Here is an 18,986-nt window from a genome sequence, read left to right on the forward strand (position 1 = left end):
GAGATGCTGACACCTTGGAACTGGGATTAACTTACATCATAATCAGAATTTGGTGAACCTGGGAAATCCCCTCATCACCTCTCTTGCAGGGGTTATAAGAGGCATGGCTCTGTGAGTAAGGAATAAAACATTGGGTTTGGTGATGGACTGTTTTAACATGAGGATGTTTGAAGATGCTTTAATCAAGGAGTTGCTCCGATGTAGCCCTCCTCTAGGCACAGGTGACATTCCTGTCTCAAAGGTGGCAGCACTTCTAACAGTGCTCTGTGTGTGGTACATAAATTGGTTTGACATTCTGTGTTATTAAAATGGCAGCATTTATTTCTCCCACTTAATTTTCTAAAAGACATTATTTACTCCTTTCTTGTCTTAAGAGCACTTGAAAAGAAAGCGCATAGGACGTGCTTCCCTCTGGCTCACCTTCACTACGCCTCTCTCCCATTCTGCTTCCTCCTTGTAATCCCCAAGTGAAGATGAGTAGCCTGCTGCGAACATGACGTCTCTGACTAGTGTCATTGCCTCCCACCAGTCTGAGTGGGTGTCCTTCACTGATGATCTGCTCCTCCCTGTTAACCCACGAGGTAAGCTATCTCTAATGTTCTTAGAACCTTCTGAGACTCTGTGTTTGCATTAGACCAACTACTGTCATCTATCTAGCATCACAGATCATACCTTCTGAGTGGAAGCAGTATGTGCAGAGGTTGAATTATCTCCTGCTGCACCTATATAATAGAAGAATTTGGGCCAAAAATGTAAAAATACTCTCCTAATGTGAGATTTTCTTAGCATAGATCTAATGCAGGGTTTGGATCTGTCCTTTGAAATTCAAGACAGTATCCAACTGACCGTGGAGGAAGTTTCACTTATTATAATCTAATGCAAAACTATGCCCAGTTTTAGACGAAAAACTACGTTAGGTGAAGGAAAATTTTCTTCCTACATTTAATGGCAAATTTTTGAGATTTCAATTTAAAAAAAATGAAGTGATGGTGAGTCCTACCAATCTTTTTATTGTTTTCTCTATTTTAGGTAGCACCAAGGAGCCTCTGGAGAAACGTTTTTCTTCCTCAGATACCTCTTCAGAAGAGAACCCCAGTGTGGACAGAGAATTTCAGGACCTCTCCCACACAGAGCTGGATGATGCAGCTGGCAAACCCAAGGTGGATTCTGCTGTACTTGAGAACCATGTGTGTTCCAGCGCTGATTTGTCAGCATCCATCAGTGCTTGGGTGCAGTTTGAAGATGCACCATGGACAAGTGTTTCGTCAACCCACCCACAAGCAGGTGAGGCAAATGCCTGAAAAGGTCCATTCCAGTAGCTGACAGAATACAGCGAGAGCCTACGGGATTTTTTCCTTACTCTTTGATTTGTCAGAGGTTGAACTTTGACTAGCTTTTACTGTATTTTAACAGAATTAATGTTAGCAGAGTTTTTAAAAGGGCTCATAATTTAATTCTGGGTTGAACTAACAGAATAAACCAAACATGTTTTCTTTTTCTAAAAAAGATAAAAGACTTCTGTGCCTTATTCCACCTATGTCTTGACCCTGGAGACTACCAAAATGTGCTCATAGGGAAACAGCATATTGGTGTTTTCAGTAGTGACATTTCTTCTGTACAGATATGAACAGCCATCTAAAAAGTCTGAGCTGTGCTTGCCTCTGTCATCTGCAACTGAAAGAATGACGATAACTGTCCTCTGTGGTTATGGTCTTTATCTGCTCATAGTCCCCATATGGTGTTTGCCAGAAGCTTAGTGAGACCAACAGCTGGTATGCCAATGACCATCAGTACTTTGTGCTGTCTTTTGATGCTATGAATTAGCAGCTGGAGAATTACAAAAGCAACCAAAGTTGACTCTGATTCCAGGACTGCAGGCACTTTTCTTTGAATGTAAAAGTTCTTTCTGACATACTTTAAACAAGAATGCAAAGCCTCTGTCTTACCTCCTCAGCTTATGCTAACTGATAGGGCTACATGAGCTTCTAGCTTTTCTGGGCAAACAGACTTCTGTCCCTCCTCACAGGAGACTGCGGAGTAATAGCCCAAGAAAACGTTAGTTTACTTCTTCATGTTCGAATTGAGATTCTCTCTTTGTAATTCCACTTTGTTACTTCTAGTTATGAAAGCCATTTAAAGAGTTATAGCTTTCCTCTGCTTACCGAGTCCATCAAATACTCCCTGTGACATGAATAATACTTCTGTCAGAAACCTTCGGTTGGCAACTTTGGATAAAATCCAACAGTTTTCCATCTGCTCTTTTTATGCGTGCTATAGACTAGTCTGAGACAGTGGGTAGACCTTTGTGCAGATGTGGGTGAGTCTTCATGAAAAAATAAGTTTCTCTGAAGCTCTGCCTAAGACCCGTCTTATCTTTAGATTTATGTGTTGGTTATTCTTCTTAGTTGTAAATACTTACTGATCCTGGCGATAAGCGGAAAAGTAAGAAAACCCATAACTGTAAACCTGTAAAACTGAGATGCTCTACCTCTATTATTTAATTGCATGGTTAAGTGATCCTTACTCTTGCCCATGCAAGTTCATACAGCCACATACTTTTTCAAATGGAGCTGTTGGTTGCTCTGACTCCATATTTCCTTCCTAATGTTGCGATGCCCTTGTCAACTGGAAAACTCTTCGAGTGCACAATCTTGTTAAAAAAATTTACTTGCCTAAACAAAGTTAGCCATAACAACAACACTTCCATAAAGCTAATTTAATGGCACATTACTTGATTTCCCATCCTTAAAGGGATGTCTGCGCTTAGCAAAATCACTGCCTTTTGGTTTGCGTTTTCAGTCACAGGGGACACTAGGTTGTAGGCAGAGTTCTAGGATATCCCAGAGAACACTTTCCAAAGCATTGCTGTTTTGAAGAAGGCACCCATTTGTGCTGCTGTAGAGGCTTGTCCCAAGTGATCCATGCTACTGGGGGAATATTCATACACTAACTTTTAGCATCTGACTGAGATTCGTGGAGGAAGATGGTTCCCCTGGCAGTCAGATCAGGGCTCTTGCTTTCTTACTCCATGTAATTCTCGTATGGGAGGCTGTTTTTCTGTAACTATGTGGGAAGTCTAAGGAGGTGATGTGGATATTTTGAAATCCTCATTTATGAGCTAGCTTCACTCCTTCCTGGACCCCATCTTAAAAATGGCAAGACCAGTACATCTGACAGCCTCTAAAGGGAAGATTGTGGGGCAGAAGAGATGACAGCTCTTTGTTTCTGGACGTCTACTCTGAGGAGGACATTGACAGGAAGAAGCAGGATAAACTTCAGCCTTGTTCTCAATTAATTTGCAGGTCACGTCTTTTTTTCTATGGGCGGCAGCAAAGCTGGGAACTTTGTGTTACAACCATGACACACTGACACACTCAGGGGAAAGCCTGTGGTGACAGCAATTATTCATTTCCAGTAGCAAACAGCCTGCATAAGAACAATAGCAAATAGCCAGATACGGGCCAGGGGGAAGTGGATAAAGGGCAACTATGGACAGATGGATTGGTGTGAGAAGGATGGAGATGTTTGAAATCTGTTTCCTGTGCAGGCAGCTGTGAAGAGCAATATCCTGAAGGCTCAGCACCCTGACCACATTCCTGTCAGGGCTCCAGCACTGTTGGGAAATCATCTGTCTGTCCATGCTGAAGCAGCTGCACTGCTCACTAGATCATTCCCCAGGCTGATGGCCAGGCTGCCTGGAAACAGGTTTTGAAAATGGCTTGTGAATTGGGATTTCCAGAGTGCTGTGAGAGCGGGGAAGATGGGCCCTGGGAGAGAGAGATGTTGTCTTACTCCAACCATAGTTCCTACGGTATTTTTGCACAGGTTCCCCTGGAAGGAGATCTTTGTCTCAAAGTGCTCACAGTCAAGAAAAAAGAATACTTTAAAGACAACCGTCATGTAGTGGTTATCCTATAGGAAATATGTTTAAAAGAAAAACTAGTCTAATGTTGAACCCTTGTTCCCCTGGGAAAAGGGAAGACAGATCAGAAATTAGGGGGACTGATAGTAAGAAACAGGGATGAAAACACAGGCAACAAATTTTGAATGTGAGAAGTCAAGACCTGAGTAGTAGCAAAGAAAAGCACCCATTGTGAGCATCATAGCGGAAATGATATTTATTTAGGGCATTTTTGTAAACCCTTCATTCTACCTGGTATAGACAAAGTAAATGCTAGGCAAAAATCTTCCTTTCAAAATATTTCCGCTTTTTAGGTTTATGCATTCTTAACTGACAGGTGCGAACGGATCTGGATTTCTCCCTGGGAAGCAGTAACTCTTGAGCAAGGCCACAGAAATATTTAGTCGTAAAAATGATGTATTGTGGTACCCTCTTCCTCATTTTCCTTTTGCTGGAGAATGCACAGACAGGGAATGCTTAATTAATTATAATAAAACTGCTCTATAAAAGTCTGTGGCACTATAAACATTATTCTCATAGTTACTATCAGGCTAGACAAACTGGTACTGCAAAAGTGAAAAATGAGACTTTTGGGGTCACTCAAATGTTCCTATCACAAACATTACATAATCTCTAAATGATCACAGCCAGCTGGTGACATAACATTTGCATTTGTTACACAATGGGCAATCTCGTATTCTATCGGTGTTAGCTGCACTCTTGAATTCAATAAGGTATTCAGCAAAGCACCAAAATTAGAGCACAGCAAGATCTGTTACATCATCTGTTCCACACAACACCCACCCCTCGCACACCGCCCCCTACCCCCCCACCGCTTCTTCCCGAGAGCTTTGTCTACTTTTAAATGGCTCAAGTAACTTGGACTCCTACCATGTCCCTTGAGAGGTTTCCCACAGTAAGGCAAATCTCAATTTAACCATTTTGTGCAGTTCTGTCTGAAAATAGGAAGTACGTGCAACATGAGATGAGCAGCTGAAAGCCAGACCAATTGTGATGCTGTCCTAAAATCAGAAAAATCTGAGGTCCTGTGCGATAGGAAAGGAAACAGTATGGTGCTGACAAGGTTGATTGTAATATGGTGTAGTGATGTGTCCTCAAAACATCAAAGAGGAATGAATGCTTAAATGTAAATCTGCATATTAAAAGCAATCCATTTTATTAGGAACAAACATGTTAAGAAATGTAAAATCCATGTGGAAGAAAACATTTTTCAGTTTGGGAAACAATGAGTTGATTTTCAGTGTCCTACGCATGCTACAGAGTTTGCCTGTTAGGGATAGTTCTAGCAGTGGACTTTCAACATAAACAGATTTCTGAGAATTCCTGCAGCTGAAAGGCTGTTACTGTGCATCTATTGACATTAGACACCAAATTCCAAATTTCTAGGAGAAAAACCCTAGCTTATTTATAAACTCAGTTTCAGCACTTCCACGAGTCTGGAGAGCAGCAGGAGCATCTGAAGAGGGACCTAAAAATAAAAATGTCTACATTACATTTTTACTTCTTGTCTTTTTTTTTCTGTTTTTCTTTTTTGTTTTTCTTTTTTTTTTTTTTTTTGGTGATTGATGAGATTGTTGTTTGACTCAGCATAGGGAAAAATGCACTTTTACTACTTCCAAGGGTTAGCGTTGGGGAACCTGAAACAGTGGTAGGTGTAAGTCGATTATAGTAAGACTTTAAAGAATATCTGTTTCAGAAAAAGCTCTGTATGGTTACAGTTTTTCAAAATACAAGTCTCCTTCTTTAGAAAAAACAAATTATATTCTTCTGAAGTGGCACAGCTTATTTGGAATAAAATTAATTCGCACTTCTATATAAGTATTCTGCAACACTATTCCAGTCAGTTTCCCTCTTCGACAAAAGCTGGTTTTGCAAAGCACAAAACTAGTTGACAGTATATGAATTATTTAATCTTCTTTGTTTCTAAATTAACTTAGGTTTTTCATGTTGCTGTGACTGGCTTTAAGCAAAAAAAGAAACATTGCAAATCTAAGATTTTTTTTATGAAATAATTCCACAATTTCTAGAATTCTAGATATAAAACACTTAAAAGCCCTTTGCTCTTGCTCCTGGCTCATGTATGGAGCTCAGCTTTTCAGCTTGTCCTCTGCATCCAAATAAATAATTTTGTCTGTCAAGCGATTTCAAGTGAAGTTTTAAAGGTGGCTTTTCAGGTGCTTTATGCCTTGTTCAGCAAAATGGCTGAGAGAGGGACTGACGTTATAATCACACACTTGTCCTTTCTCTACAGGTGTCAAGCACAACACAGTGCACAATTACTGCAGGGAGAAGTGGGGTTTTGTGGTCACAACGCTCTCAGCACAGCAGTTGTCAACATGTGCAGGAAGGAGACACATCTCCTGACTTTCAGCTCCTCATTCTCAGGGATGACTCTACTCAGAAGCAACTCAGTACATAGGCTCACAGCTGTACAAATATAAATATATTAATAGCTGCTTACCTGAGGTAGAATTACAGCTATATAAAATAAATTTGCACTTCTGAACTGGCAAGGTAGGGAGCACTGTTTGGATAGTCCCTCTATGCACACAGCAAGGTTCCCTTAATGAAATGGTGTCCCATTGTACCGCTTTGATAGAGCGGAGAGAGAAATCCTCTTTAACATTAACTCACCGTTTTTTCCAAATGTCTGTCAATCTAGTAAGAGTCGTTTATGTAGTACATGGGGAGAAGAGAACCTCTGTCGCTGGTTGTTCTGTAACTGCAAGATTTGGGGTGCACTGAGATCTTTGTTGGTTTAAAATATAAACATAGATGTACTAACTTAAAAAACAGTTATAATGCTCATGTTAAATTAGAATTAGGTTCTACCAATATACCTTTCCTTAGTTCAGGAAGATTTTTTTACTGCATTTTTGGTTTTTTATTTCCTCACTAGAGTTACTCATTGTTCCTAACATTCGTTAGGGCAAAGAGTATGCAATGCACAGAGTATAGAGTACACATTCATAGCAGCAAATGTATAAGATCGTGTTCTAAACTTTGGATGGTGGTTAGGCGGGACTTACTGTTTGACATGCAAGTCTAGTGAGTGAGTAGAACAGGATTTTTGGCCTAAACTGAGCAGGAATCTTACGCAGTATGTTCAGATTGGGGCACCCTGTCCTGCATGTTCAGAAACAAAAGCCATTTCTAGTCCACATCAGTAAGTCATTTTCAGTCATATTCTTCCTCCCATGTGGAGAATTCCTAAGATGATCACTGCATTTGAGTGGGTGTCACAGATAGAGAATGCTTAATTAAATATCAGAAAACCACTTCATAAAAATCTGTGGTACTATAAAAACTTCTCTGCGTTTCACAACACATATTCAGATCTTGTCTGTGGTGGCAGAAACATGAAATCTGCCTGCTCTGAAAAGTCACAGCTTCTACAAAACTTGAACAGCAGGGAAACACTCAGGTGCCAGCAGTATGGGATGTAAGGCAGACAGCTGAGCAGTGCTGGAGGATAACAGTGCCAGGCACTACTGAAGTTGCTGTGTGTTTGTTACAAAACAACTGCATTGCTGTGGATGTTAAAATTTATATTTACAGAGTCTTAGTACACTGATGTGATGTGTCTTTGGAATAGTTGTGATCTTCTGGAAGATTGCCCTGTAAGTCTCTAACCAATACCTGTGTGTTATCTACCTCCAGTGTCTTCATCAAAAGCACCGAGCTGGACATCCCCCTCCTCCAACTCTTCCGAGAGGCGAGCCCGTGCCTCAGAGAGCAGCTGGACAACCAACTCGGAAGACACCAGCAGCCCAAGCATTGCTCCCTCCTACACAGATCTGCAGTCAGTTAACACTGAGGACCTGACCAGCGGTGGAACATCTGCCGCAGACTCACCTGGTAAGAGGGAAGCCTCCAAGCTTCCATCTTGATCTTTTTGATGCTACTCAAACTCACTGCTCAGAAGTGAGCTACAGGGAGTGGATCCAGAGCAGAACAAGCTCAAAGATTAGGCAGACTAACATTTTGTTCTAGTCCAATTCCCAAAAAAATCACACCTGGATTTGACACACACCTGATATGTGCAGGCTCCTAAAGCAAGAGCCAAATGCAACTATGTAGTTTTTGGTAGATTTGTCTGAGTGAAATGTTGGAGCATTTCTGGTATTTGCGTACCACATCAGCTTAAGCTGACCTGGGAGCTCACTCTCAGTCTGTTGTGGGAGAAGCTGGCTGCTCTTTCAGAACTTCTATGCAGATATTTTCTTAACTCATCAGTGTGTTCAGCTGAGGCAGGGCCAGCTCTGCATGGCTCTCTGTTTCAGTGAGTGCCAAGACGCAGATCCAGGCTTCTGGATACGTTCCTTGCACTGTGCTTTGCGCTGTTGCTGTACAGTAATGCAGAGAGAATGTAGGAGATGACAGAGGATGGTTCAGCAGCAGATGTGATCATTTAAGGATCCTTTGTCTGACATTGTAGGGATCTATTCAGGTGGTATCCTGACTCTGGAAAGATGTGCTGTATGATATTGTAGGTCATTGTTGCTCAGTTGTACTCTAGATAATCTCTGATGCTGGAGAAATACATCAGAGTGGTGCCACCTGTGTCATCCCAGAGTTGGGCTGATGAGCACTCCTGTGTGACAAAGCAGACTTTCACAGAGCATAGAAAGAGCTGGCATGTCAGGACACAAAAAGGTTAGAAGTACACAGCTGCAGGAGGAAGCATTCTGCAGTATGGTGGAAGCTGTTCCTCTCAGGTTGAGGAAGGTCAGTAGCTAACCAGTTTGGTGATGAAAGTTGGTTTGCTGGTGTCATGATAGCTCAGTCATGTGAGGTATTTAATGTGTTTCTCTCAGGTTGTGAATGTAACAGTGTGTGAAATAAGATCTGTTTGGGGAGAGTGGACTTCCATAGATTTCCTAAGCCCCGCTGAGGTCATATGTCCCTTTCATAAAGAGCACATACTTGCATTACCTGAAAAGGGTGTTGTTTAATGGTTCAGTGAAACTGGCTTGGACATCAAGGAAGGTTCATAAACAGCAGCATGGTAGGTACTAGCTGGGCACTTAAGACAAAGGATTTGTGGGGAAGTAGTATTTACTTTGGATGAGTAGAGGCCTTTCTTCCTTCAAATAACAGTTACCACAAGTCTCTCAAACTGTTTTTATTTTAGAATCCTCTGCTTGGTGTGCTTCTGAGTCTGGAAACCACTGGTAGAAAGGTAGAACAGGCAAGCTGGATCATGTGCCAACTGTTTGGATGCCAGTGTGGTCATCAGTTCTGTTCTGATGAGCTCGTGTCTGTTAAGGAGAAGTGTAAGGGTTTTCATCTGAACTATGTGCTGGATATTGCTGGTTTGTTGATTTGGTATAGGTTGCCAAAGGGCGGCTTTTGTCACTGTGGCTGTCTGCATGTGATCAAGGGAAATGAGGGATGCCTGGTTCATATATACCTTGCATCATATAGAGAAAGTAAAGGCAAAAATGGTGGTGTATAACACTGGCATACATATGGAGTCATTTGCTATATATGGCCAAAAGTTGATACTTTGGTAAAAGCTTTGTATGCAACCTTCTTACTCTTCCTTCTTTCCCAGTCAGTCACAAACTGGCATATTTATTATCAAAACAGGTACAAAAAAATCATTCCAACCACCTATAAATTTTTAAAAGTAAAAAAGTAGGTAACATAGGCAAGGCTGCGTCATTAACTAAAACTTGTAAGATACACTACCTTAGTGGTACTGGAACTGGAGTAAGAAATACATTGAGTCTTCGTACCACCAAGCGTGGAGTTTGCAAAGGGCAGCATGAACAAAGCGCATCTGTTTATTCCTGTTGGTGGGATGGCTCACAGCCCACCCCCCAAGGTGCCTGCTGGCATCAAGCAAGGTTTATGGAGGTGAGGGAGCTGAGGACCTGGTGGCCATGCAGCTGTTGTACATTTCTGGCTGCTTTTCTGTTGTTCGCTCCACCTTCATCCCACCCTCACAGTGCATAAATGAACAAAAATGCATTATGGCTTTTTTCCTCTCCCTCCTCTCTGCCCCTCTCCAGAAATTCAGTCATTCAAACCTGACTCGATCTAAGCATTTGATTTCCATTTCTCTTCTCAAAAGGCTGGCTGCCTGAGTCTGCAGTGGAGGTGGAAGGCTCCATTAAGGCAATGAAATAACTTATTTTATTTTGATGAAAGAAAAGCGAGATATCCTCATGCTCTGTGTGATGGTGAAGTCACATTGACTGCTAGCCAATATGTTGACTCCAAGGTTAAGCTTGATGGAGAGAAAAAAAAAATCAGATTCCTTTCACTGCTAAAATCTCAACAAAAATAAGAAAGAAATTTTTGATCTGCGTAGTGATGGTAGAGAATCAGGACAATAAGAGTAGCTCTGTTTTAATATTGTTTCAAGCAAGAAAAACCTGTTAATGACAAAAGTGTGAAAAATTCTACTCAATGGTCAAACACTGGGTAAAATAACTGTTTTAGCCATGGTGAATTTTTATTGCCTGAACAGCACAGAAGAGCATCCAGGATAGTCTGTGCCATAATATCACTATCTGTCTTGACTTCAGGCTGCCTGCAAAGTGCCTAAGCATCAGCTGCCTGTAGGAGACTGGGGCATGGGGTTTCGTGTGGGAGCAGATGGAAGCATGAGGTAGGTCTGACAAGAGGTGTACCCAAAGCTGAGTCCCAGCAGTGAGAATGCACATCCTGGTGTCCAGGGCTGGTACGCTCCAAGCAGGTAAAATTGGCTGGGAATCAACTTTCTCACAACTGACACGAGATTTGAGTGCAACACAATTCCATGGGCTTGAGCTTTATCTAGTGCCTCTGTTTATGTAAGATGTGACCTACGCAGATATCTGAGAAAGATGCTAGAGACCTGAACGATCCTAGCATGAGAGTTTACCCTCACTACGGGAGCACTGCAGAAAGCCTAATGGTGTCAGGATAAGCTCATTGACATCCTGTAAAGGCAGTAGACTGCACAGCGGTGAAGATAAATACTGCACAAGCAGAGCTGAAAAAGAAGATTTGCCTTCAATCAAAGTGCAGCTTGAATATGCCGCACTTCATTGTCTCTTCTAGTTAGAACTCTGGCACCAAGAACTCTGGCCTTTTATATTATTTTCATCTTTGTCAGTATGAGGAGGCTATTTTAGCCTGCAGCAGCTAGCCAATAAATTTGGGTCAAGTGATAGCAAACTGCCCATTTAATGTGGGCGTGTTTATATGATTATAACAACAAGCACTTTACAGCAGCTAGGGTTTCACAGGGTGTATGAAGCTGTATTTGGTGCTGGTAAAGTGGGCCATGTCTGCAGAGCTTTCTACCATGCATGGCTGTGTCGCTCAACTTGGATCAATGAGCACGGAAAGACGCAGAAACTTTTGGCGTTTGTGCTGTACTCTGCAAGATAAGTAACACAGGACATCTCTGTTACTGATACAATACAAGTATTGATTCATTCTGAAGCAGATGCCTGTCTCAGCTTTCAAAAAAGGCCAAATGTCTACATGTCAGAGGAGCGAGGGATAGGCCATCTTGTAGCTAGGATTATGGATCTGGAAACATTGAGGTCTGTTTTGAGGTTAAGCACAAATACCTCATAGCTGATTTGGATTTCTGCACTTTGCCATTCATCTCTAAAATAATTTTATTTATATAAATTAAAAATAAATATTGACTTGTATACGAAAAAAAATGTGATCAATACATATAATAAAATAGATAAGATATATTTGCATAGTTAATAAACTCTATTATAAATAGAATATATAATAAAATCTATATGAGATAATAATGCTCTGTGTGTGTGTGTATATACATATAAAAAGCTGATTAGCCTTGTACACGAGTTCTCTAATAGTTATTTTGGGTGCATTGTATTGCTAGTTCTTTTGTGGTTTCTGTTCTGATTTGTATCTTAGGAGAGCTGCAGCTATGCTGGGTATGTTGGTGGTTCAGTTTGCTGACCAGTTGTTCTGTTTGGCGTTTTCCTGAAGCTCTGGGGCTACTGGGATACTGAGGGAATCGCTATGTTGTTGTTTTCTGAGAACATCTGCATGTTTGGAGATAAACATTTGCATGCATGACCCCAGCTGTTCAAAATCCAGAAAGTTAATAAATAGCACAAGGAATTAATTCCGAGAATGTTGTTATTTTCAAAGTATTCAAAGTATTACCCTGCCTCCCAAAGAAGAGTGTTTGAAGCTGCCAGGACTATCAGGTACTTGCTTTTTCTTCAGGAATGATGAGGAATTCCAGGGTGCAAGGACGAGAGGATATAGTATTGCTGTCACAGCAAGAAAGGTGTTAGAAGAAAGCTCAAAAGGGTCTGCTCTTCCTAATTCCTATTAGGCTGAGTCTTTATTCTGCTCCTATGAATTAATCAGACCTCCCTTGCTATTCCACATCCGTGAAAACACCAGGTCTAAGACAGGGAAGAGGCAAAGTGTGAGAGGAGGAAGTGGCAACATGAAAGAACTGGCTCTGATTGTTATTATTGCTTAAAAATGTTTTAATTAAAATCATTTTTATTAGAAGTATGTATATATAAAAATATAGGATTTTTTTCCATGTATTTTCTCACCTGCATGCCAGTGTAGCATCAGTTCTGATCTCATCCATGTCATTGGCCCTGGCTAAAGGAGCATCTCTTAGTTCAGGTGCTGAGTTTTCTCCTCATGGCTGTTCTGAACTGCAGGCACACAGATTTGTAGCAGGCTTGTACTTTGTTATAAAGAGCTAAGTGCTGAACCTACATGGTGTTCTTAATGAATTTCACTCGTTCCACTCCTACTCACTGGTGGTTTTATATAGTCAGAGCAGCTGAAAGCAAAGCAGCCAGAATTCAAGCCCCAGTCATGGGACTGACCTGCCGATATCCCTTTGTGTAGGCAATGTCCCAAGAGAATAGATGTGGGTAGATGCTTTGTAGTTTATCTCATGCCAGTGAGGCAGACTACGTGGTACGAAGCTCTTTCTTTATTTGTGTTTGTCAGGCTGTGATTCTTCAGCCACAGTGTTTACATTGGCTCCATTTGCTCTCTAATGCAGTGCAGAAAGCCACATGCCAACGTGATAAGCCAGAGGACTTCAGGAGCAGCTGGGCAGGACATTTCAGTTTGAAGCTTAATTGGAAATGGAACACTTATGTGTACTGGCTATCCATGATTGCTGTGTTGAAAGAGGAAAGTCTAGGTTTGTTTGGAGCAATTCTGCAGGATGGTAAATAGCTTGTGAGCTGAAAGCTGCTGGGAGGGAAGAGCACCAAGGCACCTCCTGACATCCAGCTCTTTGAAAGTGGAAAACACGAGTGGCAATCTTCAGCAGTGTTAGCTCACCTTTTGCATTCAGTTCCTGGCAGCACACTGCTGTACCACTGGCAGGAGGTGACAAGGGCACTGTAGTGATAGAGTGGCAGTGGTGTGGCACTGTCCCAGCTGTGTGCTGTGGGGGTGACATGGCTGGTGCCATGGGGAGCTGGCTGCACCTTGGGGAGTCCCATTTTGCAACTCTCACGCAGCAGCGAGCTTCACCACGTGGAGAAATTACCTGCTTAAGAATTCATGTTTTCCACTGTTAATTCTGTGAGGCAGAGAAGCAAGCAAGGTTTCCACAGTAGTGCTAATTAACAGGAACTGTAAGTCATTTAATGTGCTCTTAATTAGAGATCCCAGTTCTGTGTGGAATTTCCTGTCTGAATATGAAGGGGCTGAATAGAACTGGCAGTGTGAAACAGCAGGTGAAAAAGCCAGCAGGAGCAGATAGCAAGTAAGAATGAGAACTTTTGTGATGCCCAAATACATGAATTTGCTTTTTTCTCCCTCACTCTGGTATAATCTGAAACCTAAGGAAGGCTCAGGGGATCGCTGGACTACACAGCACAGGAATTGGAAAAGTGCTGACGAACGCCTTTAGGGAGTCAGTTATAGAGTCACCTGCTAAAAGAACAGCGGGGGATGAAATGGGAGGAAGGTTTGTTAAAAACAAGAAGAATGTAGGAATCATTTAAGCAAAACCTCCAGCTTCTATGTTGACAATTTTTTTTTTTGTCCCCACGTAGAAACTTTTTGTGATTATTTTTAATGTCAATTTTTATCAGAACATGTGCCTCCTTTATCATTTTATTTGGGGCCAATGTTACAGAAAAAATGTAACACTTTCTGCTCTTTCAAGTCAGGAATGAGCAGAGTTGTATGAGAGTACTGTACAGAGATCAATGTATGTCTTTACTTCAACATCTCCATTTTCTAGCTGATCTACCCTTGATCAAACCAAATAATGCTGGAGCACAGATACAACACGAATTTTGCATAATGAGCTTGTTCATCAGTTATCAGAAGCAATTTGTCCTTATGTTTGACAGGTGAGACAAAAATCCTCTGCCTAATCTTAGGACAGATATAACTGGTATTTGCATTATGACCATGTCCATTACATGAGAGGAAGAGGAGACTTCATGCTACTTCCTTTGGGTTGATCTTGGTTACCAAGAGTGATCCTGGATTTTGTGACGTGGATGCCAGTCCAGTTTACCTGTAGACTTCCTAATGATGTTGCTCTAAATCTCAAAGAGACTGATTTGAACTATGATTTAGGATTAGTTTTTTATAAAAAACTCCTTCAAGTGCTCAGCATCTATTGTGAAGTAGTCCAGATCTGGGTTTGGCACCTAAAACTGCTTCCAAAATACTCAGGTCCCAGCTATTCCTGTTATGGTGCAGCAGAATTTTCAAGTAGCTGCAGCTCTGTGTGTTCCTCTCCAAATCTAGTAATTTAGTTTAGTCAAAGTTCTTTTCAACCTATGTCCTGTAGCTCTGTGCCCTCATGCACATTGCAAGCTTTGTAGAAATTATGCCATTTAAGTGCAGACTTTGGTCACCAATTTATTGAAACTGATGTATTTTCACAAGTAGACATTTCAGACAGCTTTAAACATGATCCACGTGAGACCATGGGAATGGAAGCTATTTCCCAGGACACTGCTGTAAATGTATTCATGACCATTTCCTATCCTCATGTTCCTGTGCCAATATTGTCTTTCAAATAGCTTTTTGCCCTCTCTAATGCAAGCCCTTAAATATATTTATATGGTGTAATTATAACCCTCTCTGTTTCCATTTGCTAAACTAAATGAGACAGGGTCTTTAGTATTCTTGTTCTCCATTCTCCTCCTCATCCTAGCAAGCCCTTCTCAGCTTATGTTACTGTTTGAATTAATCTTCCTTGGATGTGGTAACCAAAACTTTGCACAGACTAAGGTCTCACCATAGCCTAAGATCTAGATATTACTGTTTCCACATCTTCTTTCCTTTTGTAGTAGTGTATCAGGCAAGTACCCTTACACTATATTCAGATTGACTGTCTACATCCTAGATCATTGTCCCTCATACATAATTGATGAGTTTCTTCATTATAACAAATGTATCTGTCCTTAAATACCTGATTCTGAACTTTGTTATTACATTTCATCTCATTTCTGTTACCTCAGTCCTCACAATGAACCACACGTTTCACTACGATGTTCAGAGCTTCCTTTACATACCCAGTTCCTCCTAATTGTGTGCATTCAGGAAATACCATGTTCGTTTCTGTGCCATGCTTGTTGTTTTAAAATATGGATAAACATAGTCTTAATCATGTTGTCATAATCAATAAATCCTACTTGTAGGTGCTCTAACCTAGTATTTCTATTGAAACTCAATAGCTGTCTTCCTTTTAGCTTGGTTTTTAGTTCTGTCTTAACGCTGGTATCAGTATCCATTTTAACTCCTTCCCAGGTGACACCACATTAAATGCTTTTTCTAATACAGATAAATCTATTTTTTTTTCTTTAGAAAATCAGTTGTTAAAGAAATCTGTTAGGGTTGGCTGGAACAATCTAAATATTTTAAAGTTAGATTCCATCCCCTTTTTCATCTTCTGTGTTTCACTTCTTGCTTCTAAAGTCTTGCATACTATTGCAGTCAGAATTTCAGCTCATATTTTCTGAAGTCAGTTTTATCCCTTATAAATATAGTTACTCTATTTACTGTTCTTCAGTTGTATAGTACCATCCCCATTTGAACAAATTCTTCTAAAATCCTTGTGATGAAAGCTGTACTTATATATGTCAGTTCTGTCAGAGTTTAGAAATGGAGCTTATCAGACGTGCTGAGCACAATAACATCTTCAGAATGTTTTCTTACCTCACTAAGGTTAATTTCTATTTCCACTCCCTCCTTCTGGTTGTCTAGCCTGCCTCTTGTGCCCTTTACGCTATGTTTTGCATCATCACTCTTATTAAACAGAAGTGGCAAAGTATTCATTAGCTTTGGCACAATGTCTACACCTGTTCAGGTTTAATTATCACCACAGCCCCACTTCCTTGCTTTTTATATATGCATATATGTGGTTTGCTTTAGCTGTAGTATGTAACATGACCACCAAAGATTATTTCTGAGAAAGGTGTGGCTCATGAGACCCAGCTTTGCAGGTCGACTAGTCCTGTGTCACCTTTACTGAGCATTATAAAACTCAATAAGAGTTTTAGTTGTCGGAGAGAACTAAACAGTGATACTGACAAAATAAGTCACCTCTGCAAGAAATAAAAATATCCCTCATTTTGGTGGTTTAAACATTAGACCAGGGATGAAGCTAAACCTGCTTGGGAAACCAAAATATTAGGGCAGGTTCCCTTTCTGTCAGGTTTACATGCTGACTAGTACATGCATAACTAACATTTTAGAGTGTGCTTTTCGCTTTGAGCTGGCTTTGCATGTGCAGACACGAATATGCGCACTGGCACTGCAAAGAGGCATGAACTCGCTGAGTGTAGACTGAGCTTGTGACCTCTGTGGGTGCAGCTGCCTGCAGGAATCTCCTCGCTGGTTGAGATCTTGGTGTGCAAAGCATTTGAGAAGGTAGGTGCCTGTAATAGACACCATTTGGTTGCAGCCCTAGGGCTTGTAGCTCGTTTTTACAAACATAGTAATTACAAAGTGCACTGCTTCCTGAAACATCCTAATGTAGATTTTGCAGCAATGGAATAATTTAATGTACGAGTAGCATAAACACATGAAATTAACACTTAGGTGTCTTCAGTGCTCTACACAAAAAGTGAGAAGTGTAGGATAAGAGGAGATCAGTGGTTAGTAACAAAGGGTAACTTATAGTATAAAATGGGAATGTTGAAGTAGGTGTTTCAGCAAGTAGCTGGTTTGATTATTATCTGGAACGCAGATAATGTGTAAGCTTAGACTTACCAGTTTCCCAGGTTTCAGTTTATGTTGAAATGGATCTTTAGAAATCTTGCTTTCCTGGTGACATGAAGATGATGACTGTCCACAGCAGCACTGGTATGGCTGGAGGGAGCAGAGTAACTCTGAGTGTGTTCAGACTGACCTGGTAGACCTGCAAGTGTTTGAAAAGATGGGGTATATGCTGTACTGTCATTAGCTGCAGACATCTGATAGTAGTTAAAATAATCTGTACAACTCTGTCTCTGCACAAAGCACAGGTAGCTGCCAAGCTTTAGGCCATTTTCCATATGCTTTTTTAAGTATGTCCCCAATTTGAAATGAATCCTCTTTTTCTGATTTTTTTTCAATGTTGTTGCATAATGGTGAGTATGGTGCTGAGATACACATGTTCTTACAAGAAATGTGTGGTAAGAAGTGTGTCAGGTTTGAATGCAGTGAAATAAATTCATGTTCTTGCATAAGCACTAAGATTCCTGATTTTCTTAATCAAAACATATAGCCTGGTTCTTCTCCTGAGATGCCCAACAGAAACATTCATTCAGCACAAAAACCAGAAAGGTTTCTGTTGGACAGGCTGGAGAGGGTCCAGAGAAGGGCCGCAAAGATGATAAAAGGACTGGGAAGCCACCATATGAGGAAAGGTGGAGAGAACAGGGCTTGTTCAGCCTTGAGAAAAGAAGGCTTAAAGGACACCTCATCACCATGCTCCAATATTTAAAGGGTGGCAACAAAGGAGATAGAGACTCCATTTTTACATGGAAAAGATAAGAGGTAATGGGTACGAATCACTCCTGGGGAGATTCCTATTGGACACAAAAAGGAAATTTTTTTCACTATGAGAACAATCACCCATTGGAATGATCTCCCCAGGGGAGTGGTTGATTCCCCAATATTAGACACTTTTAAGATTCAGCTGGACAAGGTTCTGGGCCATCTTGTCTAGACCGAGCTTTTGCCAAGAAGGGGGTTGGACCAAGTGATTCTTGTGGTCCCTTCCAACCTGATATTCTGTGATTTTGCATGTTTGTGCCTTTTATGTTCTGCCTCCACCTAGTTGTGCATTTATATGCTGTGTGGTAGGCATGAGTCTTTGGGGAGGGATCAGGATGGAAGGGGAGCGCATGCCAGCACTCAGGGTACAAAAAGGCAGGTGGTCCACCTGGTAGAGCAGGGAGCTACATTGTGCCAGGGTATTGACACCCAGCCAGCGCGCCAGCTTCGTTCCTTTGATGCTCGGTGGAGCAGTAGAGCCCTGTCTCCAGCACAGCGAGCTGGCTCTGGAAGCGGGACACGAGGTTGGCCCAAGGTGCTTCGCTGTGTCTCCTCTGTGGCAGACCCTTTGCCAGCCAGATAGAATTGAGATCTGGGTGGGAAAGCTTACACAAATGAAGTAGGGGGGCTTTACTAGAGGCTTTGCTTTATGAACCCATCACTCCTCCTACTCTAGATTGTTTGTTCAGGCTTGGTTGCCTCCAGCAACACATTATTAGCGGGAACTATGGTGTATCCTGGGAGACCTGCAGGATTCCCTGCAAATCTTTTGAGTTCTTCATCTCCAGGGAGGGAGAGGCACAAAGGCATTCCACTCTGTTGATGCAGTTGCATGTACATTGTTCCCCTTTGAATGCTGGTGTGTCTCTTCAGCTAATGCTGTAACTGGACTCCACAGTCTTCATCTGGCTTTTTTGTCTCAGACAGTAGAATATACTTTTATTTGTAAAGCCACCAAGCTGCACTGCACTTTAAAGGCTGTATTTGAAACCAGACAGTCTACTATGCTTAGCTGAGAAGGCTTCAGCAGGGCTGTGTGCTTTTTATCTCTGTCCTTGCTCATGGTAGCCTTCAGGCTTTT

General features: G+C 41.4%; 1 protein-coding gene across 1 annotated transcript in view; it reads left to right on the forward strand.

Annotated features, from left to right (window-relative positions):
- Positions 1 to 493: 493 nt before the first annotated feature.
- Positions 494 to 18,986, forward strand: part of STON2 (stonin 2) — a gene marked incomplete at both ends in the record, with an annotated part of 54,839 nt that continues 36,346 nt past the window's right edge. Inside the window, 3 exons of the mRNA XM_080345966.1 lie at positions 494 to 581; positions 1,030 to 1,284; positions 7,583 to 7,780. Of these exons, the coding sequence (XP_080202092.1) occupies positions 494 to 581; positions 1,030 to 1,284; positions 7,583 to 7,780 (541 nt within the window). The remainder of the gene's footprint in view (positions 582 to 1,029; positions 1,285 to 7,582; positions 7,781 to 18,986) is intronic.

Source organism: Nesoenas mayeri (genome assembly GCF_963082525.1).
Source record: "Nesoenas mayeri genome assembly, chromosome: 5".
Classification (NCBI taxonomy): domain Eukaryota; kingdom Metazoa; phylum Chordata; class Aves; order Columbiformes; family Columbidae; genus Nesoenas; species Nesoenas mayeri.